General features: G+C 38.9%; 1 protein-coding gene across 1 annotated transcript in view; it reads right to left on the bottom strand.

The window, feature by feature from the left end:
• Positions 1-12,207, bottom strand: part of LOC150086996 (ubiquitin-conjugating enzyme E2 T-like) — a 98,535-nt gene that overhangs the window by 69,075 nt on the left and 17,253 nt on the right. The window contains exon 2 of the mRNA XM_090371737.1: positions 10,481-10,608. Coding sequence (XP_090227863.1) covers positions 10,481-10,589 — 109 coding nt within the window. The 5' untranslated portion in view covers positions 10,590-10,608. The remainder of the gene's footprint in view (positions 1-10,480; positions 10,609-12,207) is intronic.

Raw genomic sequence — 12,207 nt, 5'->3', positions numbered from 1 at the left:
TATATGTATTCCATGCATTTTTCTTCTCTGCCACATATGTCATTAGTTTATCTGACATCCATTTAGGCCTAAATCTTGAACAATATTTCTTAGTTGGTATGAAAAGCCTAGTAGCTTCCAAGATTAATTCTTTGAATGCTTCCCATTTTGAAATTGCTGTTGGTAACATCAGTTGGTCCCATCATATAGAATTTAAATACTGTCTCAGACCACCGTAGTCACCTTTATGAAATCAAAAACCCTTCCCTTTACCCCTGTATGTAGTTACCTCTTTGAGTAAATCCCACTTCAGCACACTGTGATCACTGCCACCTAGTGGTTCCTTTATCTGCAGATTCTTAATGCATGAAGAATCACTACTGATAATCAGATCAAGAGTATTACTTCCTCTAGTTGCCTCCCGAACATCAGGGGCAGACTTTGGCCTAGGCATACTGGGCAACTGCCTAGGGCCCGTAAATTTTTGGGCTCCGTAAAATGGTTTGATTATACATTTTTTATTATTATTTTATTTTAAATAAATTTATAATGTTCCGCTTGTTTCGCGCTGATCAATCAAAGCATCTTTGCATGCCACGCTATCTTGTGAATTATTGTGTATACTGCACCAGGCGGGGCATACAAGATGATTCATCAGATACTGCTAGTTGCACATTGTTTAGGCAGATTTAGTTAGTTAATCAATGCCTCTGTTGCACGTTGGCATGAACTATTTGATTTAAGTTAGAAAATTCAATAATAGAGTTCGAATGTATTTTTATATTTAGTAATAAATAACACATTTTAACCCATTTTTTTAACCAATTCAACTGTGTTCTCCATTACAATTTCTGAAAGGTGACAACCATAGGTGGGGCCCGAAATGAGAATCTTGCATAGGGCCCAATTTTTCCTTAGTCAGCCACTGCCGAACATGCTGCTGTTGTAAAAAACAATCATCCAATAAATCCACAAAAGTCTTGCTGGTGCGTGAGTGACCAATCCACAAATACCAGTCAATATTTGGGAAATTAAAATCCCCCATTATAAGACACTCTGATTTACTGGCCCACGGTTTCTCTGTACAGTTGTTTATTATACTCATCAGAGTCATTAGGCCTATAACACACTCCTACTCTCAAATTTTGCTTTCCCAGTGCTTATGTCACACCAAACTGACTCTACACTACACTCTCCAGCCATGTAGACTGGCTGTACTTCTGTATTTCCTTGTATTTTATGTGTTTTTTAACTAATAGCATAACCCCTCCTTACTTCCTATCCTGTCCTGTCTATCCTTCGTGTACACATTGTACCCCCCAAATTCCATTTCTGCATTCCTTGTATCTGTATGACACCACGTCTATGACCCAACAATACTGCCTTTGATGTTTTGACCAACACCTCAAATTCATCAAATTTTACCAAACTCCTAGCATTGGTGTATACGCAAGTATACATGCACCTGCACCTATTCTTAGCTACCCTAACACAGTCCATATATTTACTAGTTCCGCAATGACTCCCAGCAGTCTCTGAAATCCCCTGCACCTTGTTTTCCAGGCAGCTGCTCATTCTAATAGAAGCAGTGCAAGAATCACTTTCACCTCTACCAGCAGCTAACTATTAATCTATTAATCTGTGTATCCCCCCAAACTAGCAGTTTTCCAACCCACCTAACACTGCCTTGATAGTATCAGCAAATATTCTTGCACCCTTTCTATTTAAGTGTATCCCATCCCTATAGAAGCATTCGCTCCTGTTAATAAGCAAAGACCATGCTGAGAAAAATTCTACCACTTGAGCCTTGTCCAATCTCCCAAGGACCAAACTGACCGACTAATAACATTAGTAAGTGAATTTGAAAGTGTCTGCAATTCTGATAAATTGCAGACACTTCAAATTCAGCCCTAACTCTCGGCTTTTTTTCAACATTGATCTGTACTTGTTAAGTAATTCTGCCGGTTTCCTACTCTTAATATCATTAGTGCCAACTAAGCACAACCAAACAAGAAAGTTTTCTTTTGTTGCAGAATATCTTCACTTTTGTACTTTCTTCTGCAGCATCTAGATTTTGTGTATCTTCTGCTCTCTTTAAAGTCTGTAATCAGGGTTTGTTTGTCATTGCTTGATAGATATTTGTAAATTTCATGGTAAGGAGCTAAGCATTTTTGAAGCTCCCTTTTGAACTTTGTGCTCCTTTTGGTCGGAGGATCTGCATTCAAAAAATAAGATTCTAATTGCTCGACTAAGTTTATGCCTTCCGTATGCTTTTTAGTGTAAAATTTGGAACTTTAGAGTTTTCATCTGCACTATCATCCTCTGAATTGATTGCTTTGTTTCAATTTAAACTTTTACAATGTATGATACCTTTCCCACTTTTTTAAGGTGATCCAAAATTTGACCTTTGATTCTAGAGAAATAGTTTCTTTTGACAGGTGGTTTTTTACTTTCCTTAGGCATAATTTAGGGCTGGAATTTAATTCACAACATAGAAATTATTCTGATATGGTTCTTAAGAACAAAGTTTAGTAATACATACCTGGAAAAATTTATAAATAATCAAATAAAAATCAAAGTAACCTTACAAAAACTTAAAAGTCATGAAATGCATGCTTCGAAGTCAATTTTTTATGGTCTCAAACAAGCACAGAATATAACATGGGATTTCACAATAATGTTTTTGCATAATGACTAGTGAGTCAACAGCAGAGATTCATTAGAAAAAAATGGAAATGTTGAAAAACTTTTGTGCCATGATTTTGAGCTTTTGTGCAGGGGTTCTCCTGCACAAAAGCTCAAATTTGTGTCATGCGAGGTTTGCTGCAATTCTCTGTGTTAGAGCGAAAGCGTGTTACATGAGTACCGTGTTGTGCAACGATTGACGCAATTTATCAATCATGTTAGAGTGAAACCATGTTACACGAGTACCGTGTTGTGCGAGGATTGCAGCAATTTATTGCCGCCATAATTATGAGAGAATCCTTGGATTCAGAGGAGGTCCCTATACACTGGAGATGTACAAATATCTCCCCTATTCACAAATGGGGATAAAAGAGTGAAGTGTGTAATTATAGATCTGAAAGCTTGACCTCTGTTCCAGAGAAAAGAATGGAATCAATGATTAAAGAAGAAATGCAGGATCATCTTGACAAGACTGCAGTTATATGGCAATCACAGCACAGATTTGTTAAAGGGAGACCAACCGGATTAGCTACTCTAATGTAGTTACAAAGGAACTGGATGCAAAAAAAAAATTTTTGGCATCATATACATCATACACTCTGCCTTCTGTGGACATAAGACAGAGGATGATTATTAATTGGCACTGCTTTTTCCAGAGTAATATTATTAATGGGGTTCCTCAGCATTCAGTGGGCCTCTTACTATTTTCAATATTTATTAACAACATTGATGAAAGCATGATGTGCTTATTATCTAAGTCTGCAGGTGATACAAAGGTTGGCAGGGTGGTTAATGGAAGAAATCAAAGCATACTATTTAGGCATTTTAACTTGAGAAGTGGCAATTGAAATTTAGCATTTGTAACTGCGATGTACTAATTCTGGGATTGCAGTTGGCTTATGAGCAGCAGTAATCCCAGAATAATATACCAATTTGGTGGTACCACACTCAAGGTAGCAAAGAACAAAAGAAACTTAAATTGTAAGTCTGACATAAAGTTCTCTGAGCAGTGCAGGCAGCTAGGGCATTATAGGTTGCTAGGACATCATATACGAGAGTGGTTCAATAAAGAATCGCCCTGACCTAGCAGAGGCGCTAGCCTGTTGATTCTTGGCACAGGTTTTAGTCTTTCTCTACATAGCCACCGTGCAGATTTACACATTTTTCCCATCGCTGGATGAGGCTACGGATACCATTTTTGTAGAAGTGCCGAGGCTGGTCTTTGAACCATTACTCTTTTGCAGAAATGAGTGTCTCGTCGTGAGGGAAGTGGGTCCCCCAAAGAAATGATCTGATGGAAGGAAACAAGAAGTCCGACGGTGCAGGATCGGGTGAGTAGGCTGGATGGGGCAGTATTTCATATCCACAAGTGGCTACTTGTGTTGTTGAAATTTCAGAAGTGTGAACTGGGGCACTGTCTTGAAGCATTCTCACACCTTTGGACAGCATGCCATGCCTACGTGTTTTGATTTTATCCCGTAATTTTGTGAATAAGTTGGCATAATAGGCACCTATATTCTACCTTTTGGCAGGTAATCAATCATTATTATGCCTTTCTCATCCCAAAACACTGATAGCAAGACCTTTCCTGCTGACGCTTGGATCCTTGCCTTCTTAGGGGTGAGGAACCATGATGTCGCCATTCCACAGACTGCCTTTTTACTTTCAGGGTCAAAATGGTGTATCCAACTTTCATCTTGAGTGATAGACGAGAGAAAAAGTCTTCCTCATTTTTTTGGCACAGGGCTAACAACTCTTGTGATTTCTGTTGTCGATCATCCCTCTGGAAACCAGTCAATAATTGGAGAATCCATCTTGCACTCAATTTCCGCAAATGGAGTTAGTCATGAAGGAATGTTTCAACAGAGCCCACACTAATCTTCACTTCCTGGGACAATTCACGCACAGATATCCGGCAATCTTCCATGATTAACAACTCCGCTTTTCTGATCATGCTGTCATCAATGGCTGATGGGGATGACCTGGAATGGGCTTGGATTCTACCAATATCCGACCACACCTAAACTGTCTGTGCCAGTGCTTCACAGTGCCATGGGATGGGACTTCATCCTTATACAGGGTGATTCACTACCAGTGCGACAAACTTGCAGGAGGTGTAGGGGGCACAAAGACGAATCGGAATCACATAGCACTGCAGGGTCCGAAATTCCTTCGTCATGCGGTAGAGGATGTTGAACGGGAGGTCGCGTGAACAGTGATCCTGCTGGAAGTCAGCATTTGCGAACCGGTTCCCGAGGCAGTAGGATGGACGAGTATTCAAACGTTGAACTGGCTGACATGCACCTCGCGTATGGGGCTGCAGACTGTAATGGGCGCGCCGCTCTGCGCTTGTACCAGGAACGTTTCCCGCACAGGCGTGCTCCTCATCATACGATTTTCGCACGTGTGCACAGAAGGTTACTTGAGACTGGTTGTTTCCCGAGAGGTACCATGAATCGAGAGCGAACGACGAGGATGCCAGACAATGAGGAGGAGGAGTTGTTGTTGTAGTTCAGTTTAACGACACAAGGGCTACTACGGCCAAATTGTGTCTCTTCATTGTTAATTGACAAAAGCATATTGTTAGAGAGATTAAATTATATGCTTCTGTACAAACCAATATGTTTTAGATATAATAAAAGTTCTTCAATATTTGCTTCATTTCCTAAGATGCGAGATAAATCAGGTGATATATTCAATGTAGACAGTGACTGAAAAGTGTTTGATCGGATTGTTGAATGTAAGGGACAATCAACCAGGAAATGACGGACTGTAAGTTGCATCTGACAGGATGAGCACTGCGGTGGGCTTTCCCCCAATAATAGGAAGAGATGTGTATGGTGAGTGTGTCCAATTCTGAGTCTTGCCAGTACCACTTCCTCTAGTCTATTTCTTCGGAAGCCAGACAGCCACAGCTTTGGATCTTCTTTTATCTGATAGTTTATTGTTAGTGTCACTTTTCCAAGTCTGTGACCATTTATCATAGCAGGCTTTGCGTATGACTGACTTAAAATCAGAGAAAGGAACCTGAGGATGTTGTGAGAGAGCGGGTTGAGGATGTTTAGCGGCAAAGTCAGCACTTTCATTTCTCGGAATGCCTGAATGGCCAGGGATCCAGCAAAAACTGATTTACTGATTGGACACACTGCAAGTGAATAGCTGGGAATGAATCTGTTTCAATGTAGGGTGAGAAATGGAGGAATTCTTCCTTATGGCAGAGACAGCACTAAGAGAATCTGTGTAAATTATGGCAGATGAGATGGAAAGCTCAATTATCTTACTAAGCGCTAACTTAATGGCATATAATTCGGCTGTGAAGACGCTGCAAGCAAGCGGTAGTGTGGCTGAACTTGTAAACAAAGGAAAAACTGCCGCAGCACCTACCATACTCTCAGTTTTTGAACCATCCGTATAAATTTCACAGGCATGGTTGTCCGTAGCATGAGCTGAATGCAACTGTCTGATATTGCAGGAAGGTATATTTTTCCCCCACTGGAGGAAGTATGTATCTTGAAAGACAGACACATATGTCCAAGGAGCAACAGGTGGACAATGAGGAGATGTCCTACGTCTTGCAGAAGGCAATCCAAGTACTAGTACTCGAGCGATAGGCCAACGATTGGGTATTTCCCAATCCACTGCATGGAGGATACTGTCAACAAACCAAATGAGTTCATACCGTCTGCAACGCGTCCAATCATTGGAGCCTGCGGATTATCCACTCCAGAGGACTTCTGCTACTTGGTTTCTTCAACAGAAACGGTTCGCAAATGCTGACTTCCAGTGGGATCACTGTTCACGCAACCTCCCATTCAACGCCCTCTACCGCATGACAAAGGCATTTCGGACCCTGCAATGCTATGTGATTCCGATTCGTCTTTGTGCCCCCTACACCTCCTGCAAGTTTGTCGCACTGGTAGTGAATCACCCTGTATACAGCAGTCATCTCCTCATGGATTTCTTTATATTTCCCCTTCAAGAACAGATACCAGATTACAGCTCTGGCTTCAACGTTGTCCATGATGCTACTTCATCACACGTTCAGCTCTGTAAGAGAAAAACAAATTAAGACACAGGGCTGAAATTTTACACCTTTAGTACAGAGATATGTATGATGCTACACACAAAATATCATGACTCTGCGATATGTGGAAGTGGGTGAGGGCGATTCTTTATTGAACCACCCTTGTACATCATACACTGGGTTATTTCAATGATATACAAGAAGTTGCTATCAGCAACAAAGAGATGATTATTCCATTGTGTAAGGCAATAGTCAGGCCTCACATTGAGTATACTGCACACATCCAGAAGCATTATTTCATGAAGGATTTGGATCTGTTCAAACAGGTGTAGAGCACAGCAACAAGATTAGTCAAGGACACAAAAAGGTACTCATAGCACGAAAGACTTCAGTTCTGCAATTTGCAGCACTTGGAAACTAGGCACTTGCAAGGAGACCTGACAAGTGTTTAAGGCTTTAAATGCTAATAGCATCCTTATTCTTTTTTGGACAACGGACATAAAGGGACAAACAAATTAAAAAAGGATGGTCGCAGGATATGTGCAAAAATTTGCTTTCAGGCAGTGAGTAACTGATTGTTGGAACAAACTTCCATCTGGTGTTGCAGAGGTGGGTAACCTGAATGAATTTTAAGAAAATATAGACAAATTATAAGAATGGATGAACAGATAAGGTGGGGAGATTTTTATACTCTTTTGGCTTATGCTTCCTTGCATCATTTGCCACTGCTAACACTAATGCTGAATATTAAGTGTAATCCAACCAAAAAAAAAAGGAAGAATAATTACACAGGTTATTCCATTTAACATCCTTATGATGAAAAACAACCTAGGGCTGAGAATAGCCACTGAACAGTCTTTAGTGGAGAACAGACTGTCACCAATGGAGACTGTTCAACATAGTAGTCCTCTAAATACTCTGGATCACAACTGGTGATCCATGGTAACTAGAGGACTACTATCATCAACTGTGAACTTTAAGGGTTATTGGTGAGGAAAATATCAGGACAAGAATGTTATGCATGTGGTTAGGACTGTCTTATATTCTAGTTGTAAATGATCAAATTGTGCAAGGTGAAAAATAATAGTAAAGCAAAACTATCTTTTCAGCATCTCTAACAGTGGAGTCTGTACAACTAGAAATTTAAGCCAATTTGAAGTTGTAAACATTAAAGTCACTAAGTAAAAATTACTTCACTGTTAAGAAAGTTCAACTGGAGAAAGTAGTTTCAAAAAAAGAAACCCAGAAAAGTCTGAGTAATTTGAAAAACAAAAGGAAACAAATTTTACAGAATGGGCATAGAGAATTTCAACCAATAAAGATCAAAAAGAGGAGATCTTCCAGATTAGGAAGTTTCTGACAAGAAATATCAAAGGACATATGCACAAATAGCACATTTTAAAAACGGAAGATGTCGTGAAGAAAATAATTAGAACAGTGATACAAGTCATGGTAGTGGCAATCAATAATTGAGATTGTGTCAGGAAAAGCAAATATAACTTAGATATAGATTCAAATGGACACCATAGAGATTACAATATTTTTTTCAGATAAGCTTGTTCCACTAGTTTGACTATTTGTGATAAACTGATTTAAACGAGAATGGAGTGGGGTGACCATATATAAACTGATGAAAATTTAGATGTGGCATGCAAGCACACACAGTGCTCAGACTCCCTCCATTCACAGCTAGCAGATTAGCAGCAACAAGATAATACAACTAATCCAGATGCCTGCTAGGGCATTACCAATAGGTTTGGTATAGTAGACTATCTGTTTGGTATAATGGCCAGCCTGTGAAAACTGTTTTAAAACTATACCCTCAAAATGTAAGAAATACTGAATCTTGATATGATGTTTGTCATAAACTTAAGACTATGTCATCCATAGAATAGAATCTTTAATCGCAGCATCACATACATACAATTAGACCCATCACGGCATATGGTGCCATAGGTTTACAATACACAGTTACAAAACAGATACAGTCAGTCCTCGTATAGCACGATAGTTGTGTTCCTAGAAACCCTCGTGCAATGCAAAATCATGCAATATAAACAACAGGGCCTATGGGAAAAATAGGGTTAGGTGCCGACCACCCAAGAATGAACACATATTTGTAACGAAAATATTACCAAACACAATAAATAATCGTAATAAAATATTTACGTATTTTATTACGACTATTACATAATAAAATATTACTAATGCCTTTGCTTCTATCATAAGCAAACTTGTTTTTTGTTTGATTTTCTATTCAAACAGATGATAGCCATTCCGTCTCTTCCAATTCTTGGTGTCTTAATCTAATGGATTTTAATTACACTTTGAGTTGTTCCTGCTATCAAAGTTGTTTTTATTTTCTCTGCATTCTTTGTAATTCTCGGCGTTTCCTCATTTAGGTCTGTATCACGTGCAATATCACATGGTCTTTCATTTTGCTCAAAGCATTTCACAATTTCATATTTTTTCTCTATCAACAGAGGCGGACTGGCCATAAGCCTTACTGGGGAAACCCCGGTGGGCCGGGGGCTGGTGTGATTTTGGCCATAAACCATAGTATGAGGCCACTATAAATTTTCACGGGTAAGAATTTTTGACCCAGTCCGCCTCTGTTTATCGATATCGCTTTTCTTTTTCTCTCTGAATCTCATGTCTTCACCAGGACGCTTCCTATTCACACCTTTTAAGTATTTTACTCATTTTTAGGGAATAAAGCACAATTACAAATCGAGGAGGCACGCCTGATGCACATAAACAAAGCAGCGCACGTGTAGCAACTGAATAAACAACACCGTAAAGGCAGAGATACACTATTAACTAAAGCACATTTCTAGGGGTTACTACCATGAAACAATAAAAACAATTTCCAGTTGCGTTTCTGCTAGTGGAATCTGTTATAAAGTCGATCTAATTGCATTTGCGATTTTATACCGATAGCTGGAATTGTGTTCGTTTTTACGTTATTATGGTGAAATGTGTTTCCCCTTCACTGATATAAGAAACATAAATACATTTTCAGAAACTTCTCTTCATTCCTATCGTGTTGCGTTCAGTTGGGGTGATTCCGGTCCAACTGCCATTTCTTGTAAACACAAAGGCCAATCGTGCATAAGCGAATTCGGTTCGTGTTATATAAGATATCGTTCCCCTATTTATAAATCGTGTATGATCGAATTCGTGTAGTGCAAACACGTGTTATACGAGGACTGACTGTACACACGAAAAAACATATGTTACATGAAAAGAATGCATGTTTAATCTCCTTGAACCTATGTCAGCCTGATTTTTAATCTATATTATAATATTTCACATACAGTGTTTTATATACCAAACACTTTTCCAATTTGGTGGTGAAAATACATTACGTGGCAACAATACATTACCAGGGTATGCTAATCCACTGCCACAACCCCACTGTTTATAGAACATGCACCTACTTACTACTTCTACTACCTACTATTTCTATATCATGTAATGCAGCATTAATAAATAAATAAATAAATACAATTTCATAATTCAATATTAATTTACTAGGAAGAAATATCTCAATTACTGTATAAACTTTGCTTCTCTGGATCACGTTGCCATTACTAAATAAAGCCTGTTTCTAAATGAATAGTTCAGCAAGTATTTAGGAACATTTTCAAACTTAAAATATTCCTAACTGGAGCACAATAGGCTTCTGCCTTTACTGTCAATTAATAAATTTGTAACTAACATTATCTGGACTATATAAAAGATAAAATTATAAAATAACTTTAAAATAACCAAAAAACAAACAATACTAACTGGCTTCAAGATGGGTCACATCATCTTTAACTGTCCAGAGTGAGATACCTGGTTGAGGCTGCTGGGAAAATCTCTCCAGTTCTTTCTTGATTCTTGGTAGACTCTGCATTCTAAGAACTCCTTTTTATCTTATAAAAGGTGGAAGAAGAAAAAAAAAAAAAATCATGAGGGACAAAATCAGAAGTTCCCATCCTACTGACTTCATCTACGTACTAAATGTGATTAAAAAGTTCCGAAACTGAACTGGGTAATATTTGGCAAATGGTGAAACTTACCAGCTATCTAGATGGAACTTTCTCAAAGTAGTCTCCTTGGCACTGTATACACCAACTCGAACACAAGCAGATATGCTTCTTTTTTAATTCTTAAGAGGTTCCGGCATGTTCAGAATAATCTGTGACCTTTAGAGGTCACAAAGAGGACTGAAAGCTTTGGGGGGGGGAATATCATAGGAGCTAAATCCAACAAGTATAGTGAATGGGGAAACTACAGACAGTGATGGAGTGCTTCACAGAAACTAGGGAATGAAAGTACCTTGCAGAGAGTGTGTAAGACTCACGAGGCAGAATTTTTCTCAGTGTGGTCTCTACTAATTAACAGAAGAGACTGCTTCTACAGTGATGGGATACACTTAAATAGGAGTGAAAAATTATATGCTGATGCTATCCTATCAAAGCAGTATTCGGTGGGTCAGTAAACAGCAAGCCCAGGACCATGGATTAATAGATTAACAGTACCATAAATAGCAGTGAAAGTGATTTTTATGTTGCTTCTACAGAAACATGCAACAGCTTGGAAACAAAGGGGTTAGCAATTTCAAGAGCTGCTGGGGGCCCTCGTGGAACAAACAAATCCATAGGCCATGTTAGGGTAGCTAAGATTAAAAACAGATACATATATACTTGTAAGTACACTAATGCTAGGAGCACATAAAATAAAGTTTATGAATTTGAAGTACTGGTAAAGTCATCAAATGCAGACACTGTGGAGATATCAGAAATATGGTGTCGCACAGATATAAGGGATTCATAATTTGAATATGGGGAGTACAATGCATAGAGAAAGAATGGAGTTCAAGAAGGAGGAAGGATTATGTCCTTAGTTAAGAAGCACAAAAAAGCAAAAGCAGTACATCCAGTGGAAATGGGTTCAATGTTGATTCAGTTTGGTATGACAAGCAATGGGAAAACAAATGAGTAAGTGTGTTATAAGCCTAATAATTGTGATGAGTATAATGAATAACTGTACAGACAAAGTGGGACAGCAAAATCAGAATTTCTTTTAATGGGGGACTAACTTTCCACATCTTGACTGGACCCTCTGGGTTAGTCACACACAGTATCAAAACTTTTGTGGACTTATTGGTTTGTTTTCTACACCAACATCATAGAGACAATAAGAGAAAGCAATACCCTTTATCTGATTATCAGCAGCGACCCTTCATTCATTAAGAATCTGCAGATAAAAGACCCATTAGGTGGCCACAATCACAATGTGTTGAAATGGAATTTATTTAAAAGATGTAGTAAAATTCCAGATTAGGGCATCCCGTCCAACATGGCGGATAGCAAAACAGTGGGAAAGCAGTGATTGACAAGTTGTGACTCTGCCCATTGTCCTCCTAGGCTGATATGCCTAGTGTGTTTCCCCCCCCACACTTGCCGGTGTTTTTAGATCGCAAACTCATTTTCCGATTCAAAAACAGTGGGATGGGGAATAAACACCCT

This window comes from Mastigoproctus giganteus, chromosome 4, assembly GCF_048544385.1.
Source record: "Mastigoproctus giganteus isolate SK-2022 chromosome 4, ASM4854438v1, whole genome shotgun sequence".
NCBI classification, from domain to species: domain Eukaryota; kingdom Metazoa; phylum Arthropoda; class Arachnida; order Uropygi; family Thelyphonidae; genus Mastigoproctus; species Mastigoproctus giganteus.
The sequence above is the reverse complement of the archived record's forward strand: the minus strand, read 5'-3'. Positions and strand labels throughout refer to the sequence as shown.